The sequence below is a fragment of the Poromitra crassiceps genome (assembly GCF_964638095.1).
Source record: "Poromitra crassiceps genome assembly, chromosome: 2".
Taxonomy (NCBI): domain Eukaryota; kingdom Metazoa; phylum Chordata; class Actinopteri; order Beryciformes; family Melamphaidae; genus Poromitra; species Poromitra crassiceps.
In genome coordinates this window covers 14,596,848-14,621,847 of record NC_139624.1, presented here as the reverse complement: position 1 = coordinate 14,621,847, position 25,000 = coordinate 14,596,848, and the positions used below count along the sequence as shown (strand labels likewise).

Genomic DNA, 25,000 nt, shown 5'->3' with positions numbered 1-25,000 from the left:
CATGAGATATCGCGTTAACAAGCTGGAAAATGGCGTTTGAGAGGTCACAGTGACCTTGACCTTTGACCACCAAAATGTTATCAGTTCATCCTTGAGTCCAAGTCGATGTTTGAGACAAGTTTGATTAAATTCCGTCAAGGCATTCCTGAGATATCGCGTTAACAAGCTTGAAAATGGCATTCGAGAGGTCACAGTGACCTTTGACCTTTGACCACCAAAATCTAATCAGTTCATCCTTGAGTCTAAGTCGATGTTTGAGACAAGTTTGATTAAATTCCGTCAAGGCATTCCTGAGATATCGCGTTAACAAGCTTGAAAATGGCGTTGGAGAGGTCACAGTGACCTTGACCTTTGACCTTTGACCACCAAAATCTAATCAAATCATCCTTGAGTCTAAGTCGATGTTTGAAGCAAATTTGATGAAATTCCGTCCAGGCGTTCCTCAGATATCGCGTTAACAAACATCGTACGGACGGACGTACGGCCGGACGGACGTACGGCCGTACGGACGGACAACCCGGATCCATAATGCCTCCGGCCTGGCTATCGCCGGCGGAGGCATAAAAAGAGAGTATAAATTCCCAACACTACTACTTAAGAACCTGTTTGGTTTGTTCATTTTCATTATTGATTCATCTATCAATTATTTTTTTGATTAATTGACAAAAGATTTAGTCCAAAATAAAGAGAGATGTCCAGCTCGCACTTATGCACTGCTGCATGGATTCATTCTCTGTGGATGGACTAATGGATGAGTGGATGAATTCTCTGTGGATGGACTAATGGATGAGTGGATGAATTCTCTGTGGATGGACTAATGGATGAGTGGATGAATTCTCTGTGGATGGACCAATGGATGAGTGGACGAGTGGCCTCAGCAGTGATCGGGTGGCAGGCAGGTCACCACACCTTGAAGAAGACCAGGTCCATGGCTCCACCCCTCGCCGCCTCGTTGTACTGCTCCTGGAACACACACAGACGCTCCGCCAGGGAGTCCAGAGACTCGATTGGCTCGTACACCTGTCAATCAAACACCCGTTTTTGTTATAATGCGCAGTGACTCATATGTTTCAATGGTGAAATAATGTTTAACAAAAGTAAAACAGAACTGTCTAAAAACGGTCAAACATGAATCAATGAATTAGAATTAAACCCAATTAAGAAAGAATAATAATCTATCTATCTATCAATCAATTAAAAGCCGGGTCTCCGATTATGGCCGGGGGGGTGGTCGACACAAACAAATAAAGGCTGGCCCCAAATACAAGCCGTAGGAAAAAACAAAGGAAAAAACAACAGTGGAAACAGATAACCTCCTGGTGCTGGCTATATAATGTAACTGCAGCTTGTAGTAATGTGGAAGTGCCACAAGATCGCAATAGTTACATTTGAAGTGTCAGTGACTGAAAACAAGGAGGTTTGGTACTAAAATATGAGCAAATCTATTTATCAAAAAGAAGGAATTCAAAATATGTCTCTAATATAAGCCTGCTTCCAACAAAGGCCTGGTACCCTCGACAGTTGAGGTAAATAAAGGTCCGGGCCAATGTTGAAATGCAGTAAATGTAATGCGGATCAGTTTAGGACCTTGGGAGCTTCCAGCTCGGTGTCTTCCGGCTCGTCTCCCGTGGCCTCCGGAGCTTCACGCAGGAAGTCCACAAAGTAACTGCTCCACTGAGCATGCTCAATGAGAGCTGTCCCATGATCCTCTGCTGTAATCTGAGGGAGCGATGGAGCGACAGAGGACGGAACAAAGGAAGGAAGGAGAGGAGAGGAGAGGAGAGGAGAGGAGAGGGAAGAGTGGTAGAGATCAGCTGAATTAGTCAGTGGGGGGAAAATCTGTGTGTGTGTGTGTGTGTGTGTGTGTGTGTGTGTGTGTGTGTGTGTGTGTGTGTGTGTGTGTGTGTGTATGTGTGTGTGTGTGTGTGTAAGAGTAGTTGACTAGTCGACTATCAAAACCACTGTGCATCATAGTCGACTAATCGTTCATCTGTGGTTTTAAGAATAAACAATAGAAAGAAAGAAATGTAGCAGTTTTTTTTAACAATCATTTTCTACATGATGTCATGTTAAATAAACAGAATTAAAGGTATTTAGAGAGGGAAAGACTGCTGTCTACGTTGGTACTGCAGTCAGACAGTCGCTATCTCCAGCTCAGACAAGTTGCTGGGGTTCAGTGGCTCATTTGTAAACAGCCTCTCAGAGCTAATCAGGACTCTGCTATTTCACATTAGGGCTGTGAATCTTCACTGGCCTCACGATTCGATTCGATTCGATTACGATTCAGAGGGGTACGATTCGATTCGATTACGATTATCGATGCATCTCGATGCATCTTAAATCGATGAATCACTTTTTCTCCCCAATACATGATTTATTTTTTCTCACTTTCTTTTTTCTCACTGTGTGGCTACTTTTAAAATAAAAGTGCATTTGGAATTGCATTGTATTATGATCTATAATTAAAATAAACAACTGCATGTATTTCCATTATATTTTATTTGATTATTAAAAAGAAAAGAAAAAAAGAAAAAAATAATAATAATCGATTTTTGACATTTGTGAATCGATGCAGAATCGTGCAAGTCCGCATCGCGATGCATCTTATAATCGATTATTTTTGACACCCCTATTTCACATACCCCCAGGTTGGTCCCGCCTGCATTAGTTATCGCTTTACTGGCTGTTTTTGAGATGTTTTCATGAGAATTGATCATTTTTATTGGGTGAAAGAAATATGATATATCTCCCGCGAGTCGACTAGTCGACTACTTTTTAGGAGTAGTTGTGTGTGTGTGTGTGTGTGTGTGTGTGTGTGTGTGTGTGTGTGTGTGTGTTCTGGTATGTCATCAGTAAAGGTCATACCCCCCTGCAAAAATAATAACAAAACAACAAGAGAAGTAAACAAAGTAGTAAGTACTACTAGTAAGTACGAAAATTTACTCAACACATACAACACTTCCAACATGTCCTGTCCCCCCCCCCCCACACACACACACACACACCTGCTCCAGGATGCGTGTGAAGCTCTCTCTGTCTGATTGGTCGGTGAAGCGGTCTGCGATCACTCTGCTGCACTCGTGATGGAAGAGAGCGGCGAGCAGAGAGACACTCCCGCACACGTCTGACTTCACAGCCAGCATGCCCTGCAGCACAAGTTACATTTATATAATACACTGATTACAGATCTGACCTCACAGCCAGCATGCCCTGCAGCACAAGATACATTTATATACGGTAATACACTGATTACAGATCTGACCTCACAGCCAGCATGCCCTGCAGCACAAGATACATTTATATAATACACTGATTACAGATCTGACCTCACAGCCAGCATGCCCTGCAGCACAAGATACATTTATATATATACACTGATTACAGATCTGACCTCACAGCCAGCATGCCCTGCAGCACAAGTTACATTTATATAATACACTGATTACAGATCTGACCTCACAGCCAGCATGCCCTGCAGCACAAGTTACATTTATATAATACACTGATTACAGATCTGACCTCACAGCCAGCATGCCCTGCAACACAAGTTACATTTATATAATACACTGATTACAGATCTGACCTCACAGCCAGCATGCCCTGCAGCACAAGTTACATTTATATAATACACTGATTACAGATCTGACCTCACAGCCAGCATGCCCTGCAGCACAAGTTACATTTATATAATACACTGATTACAGATCTGACCTCACAGCCAGCATGCCCTGCAGCACAAGTTACATTTATATAATACACTGATTACAGATCTGACCTCACAGCCAGCATGCCCTGCAGCACAAGTTACATTTATATAATACACTGATTACAGATCTGACCCCACAGCCAGCATGCCCTGCAGCACAAGTTACATTTATATAATACACTGATTACAGATCTGACCTCACCGCCAGCATGCCCTGCAACACAAGTTACATTTATATAATACACTGATTACAGATCTGACCTCACAGCCAGCATGCCCTGCAGCACAAGTTACATTTATATACTACACTGATTACAGATCTGACCTCACAGCCAGCATGCCCTGCAGCACAAGTTACATTTATATAATACACTGATTACAGATCTGACCTCACAGCCAGCATGCCCTGCAGCACAAGATACATTTATATAATACACTGATTACATATCTGACCTCACAGCCAGCATGCCCTGCAACACAAGTTACATTTATATACTACACTGATTACAGATCTGACCTCATAGCCAGCATGCCCTGCAGCACAAGTTACATTTATATACTACACTGATTACAGATCTGACCTCACAGCCAGCATGCCCTGCAACACAAGTTACATTTATATAATACACTGATTACAGATCTGACCTCACAGCCAGCATGCCCTGCAGCACAAGTTACATTTATATACTACACTGATTACAGATCTGACCTCACAGCCAGCATGCCCTGCAGCACAAGTTACATTTATATAATACACTGATTACAGATCTGACCTCACAGCCAGCATGCCCTGCAGCACAAGTTACATTTATATATATACACTGATTACAGATCTGACCTCACAGCCAGCATGCCCTGCAACACAAGTTACATTTATATAATACACTGATTACAGATCTGACCTTACAGCCAGCATGTCCTGCAACACAAGTTACATTTATATAATACACTGATTACAGATCTGACCTCACAGCCAGCATGCCCTGCAGCACAAGTTACATTAATACACTGATTACAGATCTGACTTCACAGCCAGCATGCCCTGCAGCACAAGTTACATTTATATATATACACTGATTACAGATCTGACCTCACAGCCAGCATGCCCTGCAACACAAGTTACATTTATATAATACACTGATTACAGATCTGACCTCACAGCCAGCATGCCCTGTAGCACAAGATACATTTATATAATACACTGATTACAGATCTGACCTCACAGCCAGCATGCCCTGCAGCACAAGTTACATTTATATAATACACTGATTACAGATCTGACCTCACAGCCAGCATGCCCTGCAACACAAGTTACATTTATATAATACACTGATTACAGATCTGACCTCACAGCCAGCATGCCCTGCAGCACAAGTTACATTTATATAATACACTGATTACAGATCTGACCTCACAGCCAGCATGCCCTGCAGCACAAGATACATTTATATAATACACTGATTACAGATCTGACTTCACAGCCAGCATGCCCTGCAGCACAATATACATTTATATAATACACTGATTACAGATCTGACCTCACAGCCAGCATGCCCTGCAACACAAGTTACATTTATATAATACACTGATTACAGATCTGACCTCACAGCCAGCATGCCCTGCAACACAAGATACATTTATATAATACACTGATTACAGATCTGACCTCACAGCCAGCATGCCCTGCAGCACAAGATACATTTATATATATACACTGATTACAGATCTGACCTCACAGCCAGCATGCCCTGCAGCACAAGTTACATTTATATATACACTGATTACAGATCTGACCTCACAGCCAGCATGCCCTGCAGCACAAGATACATTTATATATATATACTGATTACAGATCTGACCTCACAGCCAGCATGCCCTGCAACACAAGTTACATTTATATAATACACTGATTACAGATCTGACCTCACAGCCAGCATGCCCTGCAACACAAGTTACATTTATATAATACACTGATTACAGATCTGACCTCACAGCCAGCATGCCCTGCAACACAAGTTACATTTATATAATACACTGATTACAGATCTGACCTCACAGCCAGCATGCCCTGCAGCACAAGTTACATTTATATAATACACTGATTACAGACCTGACCTCACAGCCAGCATGCCCTGCAGCACAAGTTACATTTATATAATACACTGATTACAGATCTGACCTCACAGCCAGCATGCCCTGCAACACAAGTTACATTTATATAATACACTGATTACAGATCTGACCTCACAGCCAGCATGCCCTGCAGCACAAGTTACATTTATATAATACACTGATTACAGATCTGATCTCACAGCCAGCATGCCCTGCAGCACAAGTTACATTTATATAATACACTGATTACAGATCTGACATCACAGCCAGCATGCCCTGCAACACAAGTTACATTTATATAATACACTGATTACAGATCTGACCTCACAGCCAGCATGCCCTGCAACACAAGATACATTTATATAATACACTGATTACAGATCTGACCTCACAGCCAGCATGCCCTGCAACACAAGTTACATTTATATAATACACTGATTACAGATCTGACCTCACAGCCAGCATGTCCTGCAACACAAGTTACATTTATATAATACACTGATTACAGATCTGACCTCACAGCCAGCATGCCCTGCAACACAAGTTACATTATATAATACACTGATTACAGATCTGACCTCACAGCCAGCATGCCCTGCAACACAAGTTACATTTATATACTACACTGATTACAGATCTGACCTCACAGCCAGCATGCCCTGCAACACAAGTTACATTTATATAATACACTGATTACAGATCTGACCTCACAGCCAGCATGCCCTGCAACACAAGTTACATTTATATAATACACTGATTACAGATCTGACCTCACAGCCAGCATGCCCTGCAACACAAGTTACATTTATATAATACACTGATTACAGATCTGACCTCATAGCCAGCATGCCCTGCAACACAAGTTACATTTATATAATACACTGATTACAGATCTGACCTCACAGCCAGCATGCCCTGCAACACAAGTTACATTTATATAATACACTGATTACAGATCTGACCTCACAGCCAGCATGCCCTGCAGCACAAGTTACATTTATATAATACACTGATTACAGATCTGACCTCACCGCCAGCATGCCCTGCAACACAAGTTACATTTATATAATACACTGATTACAGATCTGACCTCACAGCCAGCATGCCCTGCAGCACAAGTTACATTTATATAATACACTGATTACAGATCTGACCTCACAGCCAGCATGCCCTGCAGCACAAGTTACATTTATATAATACACTGATTACAGATCTGACTTCACAGCCAGCATGCCCTGCAACACAAGTTACATTTATATAATACACTGATTACAGATCTGACCTCACCGCCAGCATGCCCTGCAGCACAAGTTACATTTATATATATACACTGATTACAGATCTGACCTCACAGCCAGCATGCCCTGCAACACAAGTTACATTTATATAATACACTGATTACAGATCTGACTTCACAGCCAGCATGCCCTGCAACACAAGTTACATTTATATAATACACTGATTACAGATCTGACCTCACAGCCAGCATGCCCTGCAACACAAGTTACATTTATATAATACACTGATTACAGATCTGACCTCACAGCCAGCATGCCCTGCAACACAAGTTACATTTATATAATACACTGATTACAGATCTGACCTCACAGCCAGCATGCCCTGCAACACAAGTTACATTTATATAATACACTGATTACAGATCTGACTTCACAGCCAGCATGCCCTGCAACACAAGTTACATTTATATAATACACTGATTACAGATCTGACCTCACCGCCAGCATGCCCTGCAGCACAAGTTACATTTATATAATACACTGATTACAGATCTGACCTCACCGCCAGCATGCCCTGCAGCACAAGTTACATTTATATAATACACTGATTACAGATCTGACCTCACAGCCAGCATGCCCTGCAGCACAAGTTACATTTATATAATACACTGATTACAGATCTGACTTCACAGCCAGCATGCCCTGCAACACAAGTTACATTTATATAATACACTGATTACAGATCTGACCTCACCGCCAGCATGCCCTGCAACACAAGTTACATTTATATAATACACTGATTACAGATCTGACCTCACCGCCAGATCTTAGGCAACAAAAACAACTTGGTTAAGGTTAGAGAAACGGTTGGGTCATGGTTAAATAAGAAAAACTTTTCTTAAAAATGTAAATGTAGAAGTCTATTGGACTACCCTGCACATTGTGGGAGTTCTATAGAACTCTATTGGACTACTCTGCACGTTGTGGGAGTTCTATATTAAAATATATTGGACTACCCTGCATGTTGTGGGAGTTCTATATAGACGTCTATCGGACTATCCTGCACATTGTGGGAGTTCTATATATGGGGCAGCTGTAGCTCAGGAGGTAGAGCGGGTCGTCACTAATCGCTTTATATGAAAGAGGTCGGTGGTTCGATTCCGGCTCCTCCAGTCTGCATGTCGAAGTGTCCTTGGGCAAGACACTGAACCCCACATTGCTCCTGATGGTGTGGCAGCTTGCCCCCATCAGTGTGTGAATGGGTGAATGTACCTACTGATTGTAAAGCGCTTTGGATAAAAGCGCTATATAAATGCAGGCCATTTACCATTTACCATTTACCATATAGAAGTCTATTGGACTACCCTGCACGTTGTGGGAGTTCTATAGAAGTCTATTGGACTACCCTGCACGTTGTGGGAGTTCTATAGAAGTCTATTGGACTACCCTGCACGTTGTGGGAGTTCTATAGAAGTCTATTGGACTACCCTGCACGTTGTGGGAGTTCTATAGAAGTCTATTGGACTACCGTGCATGTTGTGGGAGTTCTATAGAAGTCTATTGGACTACCCTGCATGTTGTGGGAGTTCTATAGAAGTCTATTGGACTACCCTGCACGTTGTGGGAGTTCTATAGAAGTCTATTTGACTACCCTGCACGTTGTGGGAGTTCTATAGAAGTCTATTGGACTACCCTGCACATCGTGGGAGTTCTATAGAAGTCTATTGGACTACCCTGCACATTGTGGGGGTTCCATAGAAGTCTATTGGACTACCCTGCATGCTGAGAAATGAGGAAAAAGGGGTACCCAGTGAGTTAAAAAGTAACACCAAGGGATCCTGACCAAACATCAGGATTTGATGAGTTGGGAAAGAGAACGGGTTGGTTCAACAGATACTCGGTCTCTAGTGATTGGGTCTCTAGTGATTGGTCTCTAGTGATTGGGTCTCTAGTGATTGGTCTCTAGTGATTGGGTCTCTAGTGATTGGTCTCTAGTGATTGGGTCTCTAGTGATTGGGTCTCTAGTGATTGGTCTCTAGTGATTGGGTCTCTAGTGATTGGGTCTCTAGTGATTGGTCTCTAGTGATTGGTCTCTAGTGATTGGGTCTCTAGTGATTGGGTCTCTAGTGATTGGTCTCTAGTGATTGGTCTCTAGTGATTGGGTCTCTAGTGATTGGGTCTCTAGTGATTGGGTCTCTAGTGATTGGGTCTCTAGTGATTGGGTCTCTAGTGATTGGTCTCTAGTGATTGGTCTCTAGTGATTGGGTCTCTAGTGATTGGGTCTCTAGTGATTGGGTCTCTAGTGATTGGGTCTCTAGTGATTGGTCTCTAGTGATTGGTCTCTAGTGATTGGGTCTCTAGTGATTGGGTCTCTAGTGATTGGGTCTCTAGTGATTGGGTCTCTAGTGATTGGGTCTCTAGTGATTGGTCTCTAGTGATTGGGTCTCTAGTGATTGGGTCTCTAGTGATTGGGTCTCTAGTGATTGGGTCTCTAGTGATTGGTCTCTAGTGATTGGTCTCTAGTGATTGGGTCTCTAGTGATTGGGTCTCTAGTGATTGGGTCTCTAGTGATTGGGTCTCTAGTGATTGGTCTCTAGTGATTGGGTCTCTAGTGATTGGCACGGGGAAAATCAACCCCCAAACACAGAAAAAGACTAATGAGAAGAGTCTCTACCTGCCAGATCCTGCTCAGGTCCCTCAGGTTGAAGATGTAATGGAACTTAGCAGGAGATGGCAACATCTGAGAGGAGAGAGAGGAGAACATCAAGGGCCCTATCTTGGTACAGGCGCTATCCGCTTTTTGCGCTTGCGGACCTGTTTGCGTGTCTTAACGTGTGTTAAGTGTCCAGGTGTTATGCCGAGTTTTGCACCCCCGCCGCCAAACGCATCCCCACCTCACGGGAGCCTATTGTAATGATTTATACAGAAACGTAACAGTTTAAAAATGATAGAATTGTTTGGGTAGACGTGACCTCCCTATTTTTAAGTTAAAACAGCCCAAAATATGGTGGGGATGCAATACTCGGCAGGGGTGCGTAACTTGGCACAACGGGTGCAGGCGCAAATTGGAGGCGTGCCAAGTCATTTGTGCACAGCGCAAATGGGATTTGGGCGGTGTTAACCACCAGAATTATTCACAGGTGTTCCCTGGCAATGCCTGGGCGTTACATCAATCAGATTCCCGTCTCGCAATCCCTGTAATACAGTTTGTGCTGTAATTCTCCCCATGTGTAATTTGGATAGGCCTACTTCCATTGACTGTATATGTTATCCCTATCTCACAACAACAACAACATCACATCATATACCTGTTAACAACATCTCTGATTTGATGCAATTCGGGTTCTTTTGTTCGCTAGAAAATAGAAACGTGTTTGCAGAGACAGGAGAGACACAAGAAAAGATGGGAGGATTTAGAGTGAACTCAATTGAGAGCCGCAGGGATGATGTATTTTTGTAGTCAGAACGCGGAAGTCCCGGACTTCCTGGTTCTTCACTGTTTCTGTCTATGGGATTTTTGAATGGGTTTTTGCCGCGATGCTTCAAATACGGTCTCTGGGCAATGCAAGATGAATCAAACGCGAGTTCAGTCGGATAATCTTCACACGAGGACCACTTTCATGAGTTTTGTAGCGTAAATGCGAGCCCTACTGTAGAAGTAAAAAGCTCGAGCTAAGCTAATCCAGAACTACACACTGTCGCATAGGCTTCCACGTCACGTCAGCACTCAACCTGGACCTGTTGTTGATGTGTGCACTGATTACCCCGGGCTGAACCAGGTGAGGGAAAGAGAATTTCCGTGTTTGTCCTTTGAAGTGGTGACATTATTGACGTATATATCCCCATCGACTCAACAGTGTAGTCTCATTTAGCCGTTTGCTAGCTAGCCGCCCTTTTAACGGCACGTAAAAGCTTCAAAACTCATAAAAGTGGTCCTCGTGTGTGAAGATGATATTACTAAACACTGGTTCGCGTTTGATTAAGCCAGCGTTGCCCAGAGAGATTATTAGAAGCATCGCGCCAAAAACCCATTCAAAACTCCCATAGGCGAAAACAGTGAAGAACCAGGCGTGTTAGCATCGATGATTTCCGGACTCGTTCCTGCGGCTCTCTATTAAAACTCAGTGTAACAGTGAGAGCTGCCGAGGACAGAGAGAGATGGAGAGAGCTCGTCGACAGATCGTCTGTGGTGTCCCAACGACCCTCCGGGTTATGGGATAGGTGAACGTGTCCAAGTTCTCTCAATTCATTTGCCATCAACTCCTCTTTGCGATGTGATAAAAGTTTCTCAGTGAATTATAGTAGATTGCCTCACTGAATAATCTGCTAGTTACCCAATTTTAGCAGCAGAATTTGTAGCCTCAACACGAGACTCAGCCTTCATTCTTCAGACTGAGTCTCGCCGTAGCAGGTCCTCAATCAACTGAACGTATTGTTTGGTATGGTTTCTAGCGACATACACGTTATCAATCACAATAAAAAAATTCCTTACCGACGCACAATGTTGTTCCCCTTTGATAGGGACCAAGAGCATCCAAAAAATATTATGTCGTTTTACAATACCGAGCCCTTATTCACATGCTAGAGCCAAAGCAAAATCTAAAAAACAGTCTTCTTCGGCTGTGTCATTTCTGGTTTCAACTGCTCCACAGCGCCGGATGTATCGGTTGAGATCTCAGTGGTTGAGAGATTGTACTGCATGGTTTACAAATGTTTAGTTAAACCGGCTCTGACATGTGAATAAGGGCTCGGTATTGTAAAACTACACAGTATTTTTGGATGCTCTTGGTCCCTATCAAAGGAGAACAACATTGTGCGTCGGTAAGGTACTTAAGTTAAGGTATTTAAGTTATTTTTAGGTCAGAAAAAATACCAAGGTCCGGCCCTCTGTGACCTCAATGGTCAGTACGGCCATGGAAAGAGTCAAGTCCCAAGTCACCAGAACCCAAGTTAAGTCTCAAGTCTCCTCTTCATGCATCAAGTCCTGCCTCAAGCAATTCAAACTTAAGACTTAAGTCCTAAGTCACATGACTACCTGAGTCCAGTCCAAGTCATGTGACGCGAGGCCACGTCATGTGAATCGATTTGATTGAATTTACATGTAATATGATGCTGTGATGAAGGGGCAGGACCAGATAAGCTTTGCTTCTTTCTGCCCCTTCTCAAACTATTTTGTGTATGTTTTTTCTTGCTTTTAACTCATGTTGACTGCTGGCTTCACGTATGTGGAGGTTATTTGTATGAGCTTTTGTGATGTTTTTTTATGTTTTGAACAGTTCGAGATCAATAAAGATCAAATCAAATCAAAGATCAAATCAAATCAAATCGAGTCCCCAACACCCCCCCCCCCCCCCCCCCCCTCTTTCCAGACAACTCCCCCCTCCTCAGTATAAGGTGGGGTGTCACCTTGGCCTTGATGGCCTGCCACAGGCGGCGGGTTGTGGGCACCAGGCCAGCTACCAGGCTGCAGACTGGAGCGGGGAAGCCTCTCTCCGGGCAGAAGAAGCCTCGAGCCACGGTGCCGAAGATCTTATCGATGGAGGAGTTGGAGGGCAGCGTGCAGTTAAAGATGCAGAACTGCCTCTTCAGACGCTGGGGGATGTCGTTACGACCGCCGCCCGGGTGGATCATGGCGGCTACCAGCTGGAATCAGCACATCACACTCATTACTCACATGGCTTTTTACATGTACCTCACCAGCTACCCTGCAGTCTGGACCCGCCTCACTGAAGGTTCTGTGTAGCTCGCCTCAGGCCACGCTCAAAAAGAAGTACAATCAAATCCATGCAATTTTCCCATTCAAATGATAATAAATAAGTAAATACTGGCTCACAGCGCCACCAATCAGAGAGCACAGGGTCAGCCTGACCCTGACTGATATCTAAAACGAACCAATCTAACCAATGAAGGCAGCAGTACTAGCCAACCAGACGCAAAGTAGGGCGGGTTTTCATCATGCAACCCTTGACGGAGAACACACACAAAAACACACACACACACACACACACACACACACACACACACACACACACACACACACACACACACACACACACACACGCGCACACACAAAGACACACACACACACACACACACTCTCACACTCACTCATTATCTCCTGGCAGAGATAACAACAGATTGTCGAGAGTCATTGCCTTGTTAATAAATCGTATCCCTTAATAGGCAGGTGGTTCACCTGTACATCCACCACAGTGATGAACTCTCCTGGACGCTCCAGACTGTAGAATCCACCCTGCTCCATCAGCTGACGCACAATCTCATTGGTTATCTGAGGGAGACAGGGGGCGGGGACAAAGATTCAATTTAGATTTATTTCGAACATGGTGAAAAACAAAAACAAAGATAAAGAATAAAAGAAATATAGGCAAGACGTGCCAAACAAATCATAGTCAATTAGAATTCACAGCATACAATATACAGCAAATTCACAATCAATTTACATTTGTTTATCATGCCCGAAAAGGAGTAGGAAGAAGTTAATACTTATCAAGTCCTACCCCTTGTTTTATATCTGTAGGCTTAATATGAAAGTATAATTATACTGTAATAACATGTTATACTATCAGAATCAGAATCAGAATCATCTACTGTATTAATATATAAGAGATGTGTACATACTCACATTATATCCATAATAATATCACACATACTATAGAGTTGTGCCTAGTACATTTGTAGCATACCATGTACACATACTAAAACACTTGCGTGTATACACGCGTGTATACACGCACACACACACACACACACCCGCACGCGCACGTGTGCACACACACACACACACACACACACACACACACATATACACACACACACACACACCCCCACACCCACTCACCCCCCCCACCCTCACACGCACTCCCACATACACATTTACAAACATTCACAATTGAATCGTACATAGTTACGTTATAGAATCCATTCTGTATCTATTTAATATCAAGTCTTAATACAAATATATCAATATGATTGGCCGTCTGAAGGGGAGAGAGTGCAGGGGCTAGGGCTGGGATTGTAGGATCCTGGCCAACATGTATATTATATTATATATAGAGATATAATCTCTTTCCACATGAAACCGCCTGGGATTGCGTTCACATTTGGATGTATATACACCAAATAACTCAGTCCCAAGGAGTCTCGAAACCTCTCCAGTCAAAGCATACCCACAATTGATCCTTTTTGGATCCTTTTGGATTATTTTGTATGGTTTTGCTCGCAGCCAATCACCGCAAGCATTCTTCGATTTATTGCGATGTGGGATTGGCCCACTACTGCAGCAGCTACAACCCATACAGTCTGTAGTGGTGAAGTCGAGCGGTGTGTGTGTGTGTGTGTGTGTGTGTGTGTGTGACACAGAGTTGGCAGTTGAGTTCAGTGTGCCGAGATGCCACCCAAAAAAAAGGTATCAATGAATGACTCTATTGGTATCAGAATCACTGATACTGGTATTGACTGTTATTGTAATTGTTTAAACGATACCCAGCCCTAAGAAGGACTAACAATAACAATAGCATTGGTCGTCTGAGGGGCGGGGCAAAGATATCAACACTCATTCTTTATCTGAGGGCTCGAGGACAAATTATATTAATAATCTAATTGGTTATCTGAGGGGGAGAAGGGGCGGGGACAATACAAACAACCTGATTGGTTGACTGTAGTAGATAGAAGCAGCAGAATGACAAGTCTAAGCAAAGAAATATAGAGATTTGGAAAAATTAGAAAGAAAGCGCAAAGATTGAAATACAAAAAGACAAAAGTCAATAGTGAAACAGAAGAGAAGAGAACAGAGAAGAGAGAAGAGAGGAGAGGAGAGGAGAGAGGAGGCGAGAGGAGAGCAGAGGAGAGTAGAGAGGAGAGGAGAGGAGAGGAGGAGAGAGGAGAGGAGAGAAGAGGAGAGGAGAGGAGAGGAGAGGAGAGGAGAGGAGGAGAGAGGAGAGGAGAAGAGAGGAGAGGAGAGGAGAGAAGAGGAGAGGAGAGGAGAGGAGAGGAGAGGAGAGGAGAGGAGGAGAGAGGAGAGGAGAAGAGAGAGAACAAACAAAAGAGAGCAAATCAGAGTCTGAATGGCGACCTGGTCTCCCCATTCATTGATAACAGGCATGTTGATGTCATCAATGAACACAGTCATCCTGCGTCCAGCCGGTGGCCCGTAGGTGGCGCCCATGCGCTTGTCGATGTAGCTCTCCATGGTTCTCTGGAACATGCTGGGCAGCGTGGCCGAGGAGAAGTTCACACTCTTACTGAGGTGGACCTCCGCGTCCAATTTACCGGTATAGCCCTACAGGGGGAGAGGGGAGAGAGAGCGAGAGAGACACAGAGAGAGAGACAGAGAGAGAGAGGGAGGGAGGGAGAGAGAGAGAGGGAGGGAGGGAGGGAGAGAGAGATAGAGACACAGAGAGAGAGACAGAGAGAGGGAGGGAGGGAGAGAGAGATAGAGACACAGAGAGAGAGACAGAGAGAGAGAGAGGGAGGGAGGGAGAGAGAGAGAGATGGGGAGACAGTTAGCTGTGATAACTGGCCAGTCAATGAGTGCTCTCCGAGGGGTATTTCAATGCAAGAGAGTTCTCTGACTTTGGAAAAAGACGTAGTCCAACAGAGTTTTCTGTCCAAAAGCTTGTAGGACTGCTCACAGTAGCCAGCCGTTAGATAGATATCTACGTCTGGTGCACAACAAAAAGTGGTTAAGGACCGCCCCACTAAGACCAAAACAAAATGCATGACAGACATATGAATTGACCAACCACGGATGGCGTGACGAAATTCGTGGGGCGGTACATTTTGAATGATGTACCAACGCACGCAGAGAGCCGGACTTCCATAACAGCCCAGCCAATCAGAGGCTTGCCACAGAAATTCTTATGGCAAAACCCAGAAATGCCGACTTGTGATTCAGAACCTCGGCCACGGAGGGTCTGACTCTGACCATGTGAGACTGTTCCACTGCAGACTGCTTTCTCCAATGTGGCTGATGTAGCCAACTTGAATTGGCAGGGATTGGTAGGAATTGGTAGGGATCCATCCAGGGATCTGGATGGATCAGCTGGCAATTGAACATGGCTGCATCTGTACAAGTTTGTCTGTGATCACTGATTTAGTGTTTCAAAACCATCTGATTTGATTGATCCTTTATTTAGCCAGGTGAGTCCCATTGAGATCGAAACCTCTGTTGTTGACAGACCTTTCTGTTGTCAGAATGAAACACTATAAAAGGAGATTTGATCAAGGGGTCACAACATACCGTACTAACAAACCAGGAATTAGCGTTAGCCTTGGTTAGCCAGTTAGCATTTTGTGAGCCTCGATCAAATCACTCCTGCATAGTCGAGCAGTCGCCTGACAAACTGACAAATCTGTGACGGTTTGCTGGTCTGTCTCTCACCTTAATCATGACGGTCTTGGCGGTGCCTTGCTCTCCGGTCAGCAGCACAGCCTTGCCCTGCTTCATGATTGTCTGCATCAGGAAGTCTGTCCTCACGTTGTCCACGTTGGGCACCAGGATGGACGAGTAGTCTGGCACATGGTCTGCTGGGTAGATGTACTCTGGCACCTGGACACAGCACGTTGTTTCAGGATTCACTGTTTCATTCAATACAAAGTTACAGCTGCTCTAGTCCAGATTCTGATGCATCCGTCTTTTGTTATATTCATCTAGGGGGGAAACTTTCACTTTGTGAAGGCTTTGTAGACTTTGTACCGGCGCCTGTGGACAAAAGCGGTACTGTTATTGATCTTATTTCTTACAGAAATGATAATGAGCAAACCTTTGTGACGCCACAAAGTGAGGGGAGAAATGAGAGGGCCAGTGAGATGAGTGAAACGTGACAGTCAGGTAGTGAAGCAGAGCATTCAGACCATAAACTATATGGACCTCATGACAGCTCCCCAAAAGTGAAGCCAAAACATCTTGATCGCCCCCTGGTGACTGGTCCCAGTATAGGTCCCGCCCCCTCCATGTTAATGGATGGGACACTAACATGGAAGGGGCACGTCAAGTTTCCCGCAAAGATGGTTTCTGTGCTCATCTTTCTGATAAGTTTGTTTTTAATTAGTCATTTGACAATATAAAAAGGAGTTATGACGTCTTGATTGACAGCTGTGACAGCCACTCTCAAACCTCCATCAGATAATAATAATAATAATACATTTATCTTATATAGCGCTTTTCTAGATACTCAAAGTCGCTTTACAGGAAAACACAGAAATAAATACTTTAATTTAGAAACATTCATGAAAGGTGGAGACAGTAGGTAGAGTGGAGCGTGACGGGGCCGCCCGACTCTACTGCGCAGACCTCCAAATGACATCACAAAAGCAAGATGGCCGCTCACTGAAACCAGATATTTTGGCTTCATGTTTGCATAGCAGTAGGATGTGTTGACGTGTCGGCCATCTTTTATACAGTCAGTGGGTCAGACCTTGTTGGACCAGTGGGTCCACTCTCCCCGCTCGTCCACGGTGAACTCAAAGATGGTCTGGTCTTCCTGAGTCTGAGGCAGGTCCAGAGACGAGCAGCGGCTCTGCACAGTGAAGCAACCAGAAAACACATTTTAAAAACTCACACACTTCTGGAAACAATATGCATTTCCCAACTTCTACATATTCAAATAGAAAGAGATAACTAGAAATACCGCATCGTGGTTGCATGCAGTGCAGCCTATGCGCGCACACACCACATCAATGTATCTGTAATATAGTTCATCTTCAGCAGTGGTTGCAAACATGTTTTGATGAAATGACTCAATAATTACCTTTGCGAGACAAACGTGAAGTTGATGTGAACTTTCTGTGTCGGTGCAAAAATCGTTTGGCTCTAATTTCAGATCGGGTAGGCATTTGATTTGCTGTACGTCGGTCATGTGGTGGGATTAAGGTGGGCGAAATGGCCGACAGCTTGAGATTAGCTAACAAGCTAAAGCTAAGGTACTGATTGTATCAGACATGATAGACATTATTAAAAATATGAATCAGGGTTAGGGTTAGGGTTAGGGGTTAGGGTTAGGGTTTGGGTTAGACCCCGAGCCGAGCATTTCCGGTAGGGCGAACAGAATCAGCTAGAAGCCGAGTAGATCCTGTACCTACACCGGCGCTAGACCAGCGCTAAAGCGAAGTGTGGAGATACATCTGGATCACTTTAGCTTTAAAAATGAACCCGCTACAGCCTCTGAAATACAGTCATATCGGCCTTGGATTAACATTTCAACTGAGAGTACAAAATATTAAACTGAGGGTACAATGCATGCTCTTGCAGCGCCTTAGAACCGGGCCTGACACACACACACACACACACTGGTTGTACCTTGAGGAAGGCCTCCATCTTGGCCCTGTGGTCCAGCTCCAGCAGCGCTCCCAGAGACCACATGGCCGCAAAGACGAACAGCCGACCCATGTCTCCATGGCAACCCTGTCTCTCCTCCGCCGTGGGGAGCAAACCCTCCGCACAGACACGCACGCACGCACGCACACGCACACGCACACACACACACACACACACACACACACACACACACACACACACACACACACACACACACACACACACACAGTTGAAACCAGTTCAGGGGTAAGGTCTGAAGAAGACAGCTTCTTTATACTCTATATACTGTAATGATTTGGCATGTACCAGGCCTCTATAAAGCCTTAGCACAAGTAACCATACATTCAGAAAAGGAAAAACAATTTGGAGTTAGTAATGCAAAGTGTGAATAAACCTATGCAGTGTTACTTACCCCGGCCAGGTGTAGCCTACCTACCTACTGTACTTGCACTATGTCTTGCAATGGAGCCCCCTAGCGTAAGAATTTCACACGTGTGTACTTGTACAACGGAGTGGCAATAAATAGCTTTAATCTCGACTCCAATAGCTTGTAGCATGCCAATCTGGGAACCCAGAGTCTATTTCTATTTGAAGAATAGACTCTGGGACAGCCCTATCGTTTGTCCCAGCTTCCTGTACAGAGCGCCTCTCCTGACACCGTCACTTCCTTTTCCGCGTCCGTTTCTAATAACATTAACACAAAAACACACTGCATAGAAGACGTCAACTCGTCTCACAGCAACAGTGGGAAATGACTGGAGGTGTAGTTGTTGTGACTAGCAGTATCGCCAAAGTCACGGCGCAAATTGCTTTTAAGACTGTAAACAGTGGAGCACGGACACGGAAAAGGAAGTGACGTGCTCCACTGCTTTTACAGTCTGAATTTGCTTGACCAGAACTACCTGCTATCTATCTATCTATCTATCTATCTATCTATCTATCTATCTATCTATCTATCTATCTATCTACTGTATCTATCTATCTATCTATCTATCTATCTATCTATCTATCTATCTATCTATCTATCTACTGTATCTACTGTATCTATCTATCTATCTATCTATCTATCTATCTATCTATCTATCTACTGTATCTATCTATCTATCTATCTATCTACTGTATCTATCTATCTATCTATCTATCTATCTATCTATCTATCTATCTATCTATCTATCTAGCCATCCATCTATCTATAATGTGTGTATATATATCTATAATGTGTGTATATGTGTGTGTGTGTATATATATATTTAGAACACGGCTCTCTTGAATACTCGATTCTGATTGGTCAATCAACAAGATTCACCGGTCATTATTTCTCGACAACCGACCGCTGCTCTGCCACACCTGGATTAATCAGTTGATAAGAGCCTTTTGTCAGCAAGCCACTACTAATTAGGCCAACCAGTTGCAGCTGTGGTGTCTTGTGTGCCAATTATGAATGAAACCGCTTTGTCGTTGAAAACGCTATTAAAAAATCTATTTGAATAATTATTTTTGTCAGATTATTGAATGATTTAGTTGTAGGCCGTGTTCTAAGCAGGATAATGGATAGTGAGCCGGTGATTACTGGAAATAATGACCTTCAGGTGAATGATCAATATCACCTGTCGGTCATTATTTCGCCAGTAATCACCGGCTCACTATCCATTATCCCTTACATATATATATATATATATATATATATATATATATATATATATATATATATATATATATATATATATATATACCGTAATTCTTCCAATAAGCGCCTGTACTCTAATTGCCGCCGGGTCTTCCCTTTACCGCCGGGTCCAAATTGATTTAGCATAATAAGCGCCTGACTCATTTTCCCGCCGGGGCGTTTTTTAGAATAAATACGTTTTTTTGTACTGTATGTTTTTGTGTTGACTAAATTCAGTCACTTACAGTAATGACGTTGTTTTGGAGGAAGTCAGGCGGAAGTTTCTCCTCCTGTCAGACAGTTTTATATTTTATTTATACATGCTGTAACCGACATGTTTCAAGTATGCATACCGCATTGTTTAATGCTACGGATTCCTGCAACGTGCTGGAGACGCTGTCTAACCAGGAGCAGTGGGCAACTTACGCTAACGTAGCTCAGTTGTGCCTTGTAAAAGTGCATTTCTCTCAGCGGAACAGTGATCATAAATGCAGTATGGATTATACCCATTATACTGGACATGTATTGGAAACTTGGCGTCTACCTACCGGTATTTGGTAAGTGCTTGTTTTGTCTAGTGCTGCAGTGCTGTTTGTTTGGTTGGCATTAGCTTGGTAGCTACGTTAGCGTGCCTTCTATGTTGCTTTGCTGGGAGTATCTGGCAAGCAAGACTAATAACGTTGCTATGACTTCTTTCCAATGAAACACAAACAACTGAATGTGTGAGCAGTAGGCTAATGTTACTTGTTTAAAATATGGTATGGCTGTTTGGCAGAGGGAGAAGAGGAGAGCAATGAACTGATACCGTAAGGTAGTTAGTTGGATGATGATGATGATGACGATGAAGGCTATCAGTTGTTTTCGTTCATTCCAGTCCGTTGTACAATACTAGGCATGTTCAAAACTGCCTGTACCTACCCTCTTGTGTGTACTAAGTACTATCTCACTGGTTTAAACTGCCTGTACCTACCCTCTTGTGTGTACTAAGTACTATCTCACTGGTTTAAACTGCCTGTACCTACCCTCTTGTGTGTACTAAGTACTATCTCACTGGTTTAAACTGCCTGTACCTACCCTCTTGTGTGTACTAAGTACTATCTCACTGGTTTAAACTGCCTGTACCTACCCTCTTGTGTGTACTAAGTACTATCTCACTGGTTTAAACTGCCTGTACCTACCCTCTTGTGTGTACTAAGTACTATCTCACTGGTTTAAACTGCCTGTACCTACCCTCTTGTGTGTACTAAGTACTATCTCACTGGTTTAAATAAGAAATTTGATACGTTCCATTTTTGCTGAGCAGGCATTTCTGTTCAAAAAATAATAAAGGCCTGGCTCAATTATGCCCAAATGGAAATAACCGCCTGACTCTAATTGCCGCCTGTCTTCCTTTTACCGCCCGGGTCCAAATTGATTTAGCATAATAAGTGCCCGGGCTCTTATTGGCAGAATTACGGTAGATATACTATACATATATATACATATACATATAACATTGATGGTCTGTCTGATGTACATACACTCTACTGTGCTCACCTGCAGCAGATCCAGGGTCTGTCTGATGTACATACACTCTACTGTGCTCACCTGCAGCAGATCCAGGGTCTGTCTGATGTACATACACTCTACTGTGCTCACCTGCAGCAGATCCAGGGTCTGTCTAATGTACACTCTACTGTGCTCACCTGTAGCAGATCCAGGGTCTGTCTGATGTACATACACTCTACTGTGCTCACCTGCAGCAGATCCAGGGTCTGTCTGATGTACACTCTACTGTGCTCACCTGCAGCAGATCCAGGGTCTGTCTGATGTACATACACTCTAGCAGCTGCATCTTAGGAGTCACAGCAGTGAAGACAAAGTCCAGCAGATCCTGCAAACAGAAAAATATTTAATTTAAATTAGTTTTCTTTTCCTCTCCTCCTCTCCTCCCCTCCTCCCCCTCTCTCATCTCATCCCCTCTCTCCTCTTTTATCCTATATCCTCTCCTCCTCTCTCATCTTCTCCCTCTCCTCTCCTTCACTCCTCCTCTCTCCTCACCTGGTAGCAGCAGTTGAAGCAGTGCTGCAGAGCCTCAGCTTGGTGTTGTGGCAGTTTTGGTAACCAGGCGTTGAGGATGGGTCTCCAGCCGAGCACCGAGGAGCTCATGAACACCATGCCGTTACGAGACACCGTGGCTGGGGAGGCGTTGTCGATGTTGTGGGGCTCGAACACAACCTGAGACCGAGAGGGAATCCCAAGTCAGTATGTCAGCAAGTCAATTCACAACACACAATAGTCCAGTATCTATTTAATATCTTAAAGTGTAACTTACCCCCAAAACACTTTTTTTCAGCTTTTAACCAATATATATGACTTTGGGGGTGGTGTGTGAAGAATTCTGGTCAAAATTTCCACATTTCCAACTGTTACCATTGTACCATTTGTATCATTTTCAGCAGCATAAGTTCCCTCTATGGGTTGAACACTGCTTTTTTTTGTGCCCTCAAATGAATGGGATATTTGGTACATCCTGACGTCACGGTGGGTTTAGCACGCGCCCCACTCATGTGAAAAATAGTTTTTTTCCCCATTGATTATTACTGTAGTTCACGCGGCGCGAGCCCTTTAAGAGCAATGCATCCATGGGTAATGCCTACTGTGGCTAATGTTAGGTGCTAGTTAGTTATGTTACATGGCAGTAAAACGCCACTAAATGACCAAATTGATAGAACTTTTAACCATTTCGAGTAACACTGTTTCCATACGGATCACCAGCGTTAGTTTGTTGTTTATAACGTGGCTATATTCATAACGTTTTCCATCTCGGATGCGTTATTTCGAATCCCACATAGCCTGGTGCAACCTATGTGGGTTTCAGGACGCAACAGTCTTGAGCCACTAACGTCATCTTTAGAGCACAATATTCCTGGAATGCAAGTTTAACTAAACAGTTACATGTCCTCTGCATTCTACATAAAATTAAGATATTACGGGTTGTTTTATTTTGTATGTTACATACTTATTGGCCAAGATATGTTAGTTTATGCTTTAAAGAAAACGAAATATGGTTTACTTTAATATATGGTAAAATATGGTGGACTTTTCAATGCAATATGGTTTAAAACAAAAGGATAAAAACTTGAAGAGCATCATAAGTTTGATTTCTATAATCCATTTCAACTCCAATAAATTCAATTATTACGCGGCCTGGTTGAATGCTCGATTCTGATTGGTCAATCATTGCATTCAGCGGTCTGTTATTTAAGCAATATAGCATGAGAGCAAGTGTGTTGTGGAATATATCCCGCTGATAAGCTGTTATCCCACGAGGCCGCACGCAACTCGAGTGCAATATAAAGTACAATATCACTTACTCGTTCCATCCAAATTCAGGAAACAAAATTTTAATTCAGTCGTCTGCTGGAACAAATCTCATCACTTTCAATCCAAGTCATTTACACAAACACAAGATCTCAAGACTTTAGAAACCTTTACAAGTCATCAAAGTACAAGTCAGAGTCAAGTCCCAAGTCACCAGACGTCAAGTCTCAAATCTTCTCTTCATGCAGCAAGTCAAGTCTCAAGCATTTGAAATTATGAGTCAACTCTGACTCAAGTCCAAGTCAGTTAACTGGCTAGCTAACTGACTAGTCCCTAAGTTGGCAATGTAAATTTAGACTTGAGATTTAAGCTGCCTTTTTCTTTTCATTTGCTAGTTATGTGTTCCTTATGCACCTTCTTACTGGATTCATTTATTGTATTGAAACTGTCAGCACGTTGTTAACCTCTACTGACTTCCAGTATTAATGACATACTCCATTAAGCTGCTCTTATATAATATAAAAATCCAATACCAATAACTAATGTAAAAAGTAAAACCGGCAGGATGCGTTTATCGTTTTTCCAACCCAGTTTACATGAAACCACGCCCACTTCCATATATGACGAAAGCTAGCAAAACGGTAGTCTCAACGCCAGACCCATGAGAGTTCTTACGCTGATACACTACGTTACTGCATGCTGCAGATCTCTCTCTGGGACACTTTCCCTCAGAGGGCTGGTTATGGGAGGGAACCGTTCACATCGCCAGTCATATGCCAGTGATGGCTTCAGTCCTCTCCAATCAGTAACGACTTTGCGATCAGACGACACGGGAGGCGCAGCCCATTTTTCAAACCGCTCTCTCATCGGTGCTACAACCTGTCACCCATTCAATTATCAAGCCGCCTTCAAAACCAGCAGTGGCTGTGAAGTGGCACAGACTCACTTATGTAGTATGCGGAGCGCAGCGATTCAACGTAATATTTGAGTCTGGGGAGAGACTAGCAAAACGGTAACCTAAAAAGTTGTTTATTAAACCTAATCTTTGCCTTAAGCCTAAGATTAAACCTACAAGAGAGCTCACGTCTAATTGTAATTTCAAACAGTGATGATTTTTCTTTTTTTCTTTTTGTTTGTGATCATCTATTTCCGAAGATACACTTAGGTCTTTGCTCCTTGTACTGCTGGCAGCCTGCACGCTGCACGCTGCACGCGCCAATAGACTTGCCTGCAGATTTCCCTGCTTCTACCTTACTGTTGATAGATTCTCAAGTCATCACGTTTAACTGGAAAATATGTACAACTAGAAAGTGTTCAAATATATTGACATTTAGATGGACTAATGTAACATTAGCAACAGCAACAATAATCTACTAAGATGGAGGATCTGTATTCCAATATCAATGTGGTATCCTGCATGGATAGATGCTCAGCCCATATAGGCTTACAAGGCACACAAACAGAATTATTTCCAGATAGACAGATGCACGACCACCATACTATAAGCCTTGTAGTATATACTGTATAAGGTATTCCTATCAATTGTTTTTGGGTTTAGCAAAACACTCTCGCAACACTGGGTTGCACCGCCGGGCGCTGGAAAGAAAAAGAGACCACTGCTCCTGGCCTGCCCCCCGGAG

General features: G+C 43.4%; 1 protein-coding gene across 1 annotated transcript in view; it reads right to left on the bottom strand.

The window, feature by feature from the left end:
* Positions 1–25,000, bottom strand: part of dnah5l (dynein, axonemal, heavy chain 5 like) — a gene marked incomplete at both ends in the record, with an annotated part of 185,082 nt that overhangs the window by 63,757 nt on the left and 96,325 nt on the right. Inside the window, 12 exons of the mRNA XM_083661022.1 lie at positions 910–1,020; positions 1,588–1,719; positions 3,006–3,146; positions 9,731–9,796; positions 12,463–12,699; positions 13,253–13,345; positions 15,149–15,355; positions 16,457–16,624; positions 17,493–17,594; positions 18,374–18,508; positions 21,841–21,930; positions 22,098–22,274. Of these exons, the coding sequence (XP_083517148.1) occupies positions 910–1,020; positions 1,588–1,719; positions 3,006–3,146; positions 9,731–9,796; positions 12,463–12,699; positions 13,253–13,345; positions 15,149–15,355; positions 16,457–16,624; positions 17,493–17,594; positions 18,374–18,508; positions 21,841–21,930; positions 22,098–22,274 (1,659 nt within the window). The remainder of the gene's footprint in view (positions 1–909; positions 1,021–1,587; positions 1,720–3,005; positions 3,147–9,730; positions 9,797–12,462; positions 12,700–13,252; positions 13,346–15,148; positions 15,356–16,456; positions 16,625–17,492; positions 17,595–18,373; positions 18,509–21,840; positions 21,931–22,097; positions 22,275–25,000) is intronic.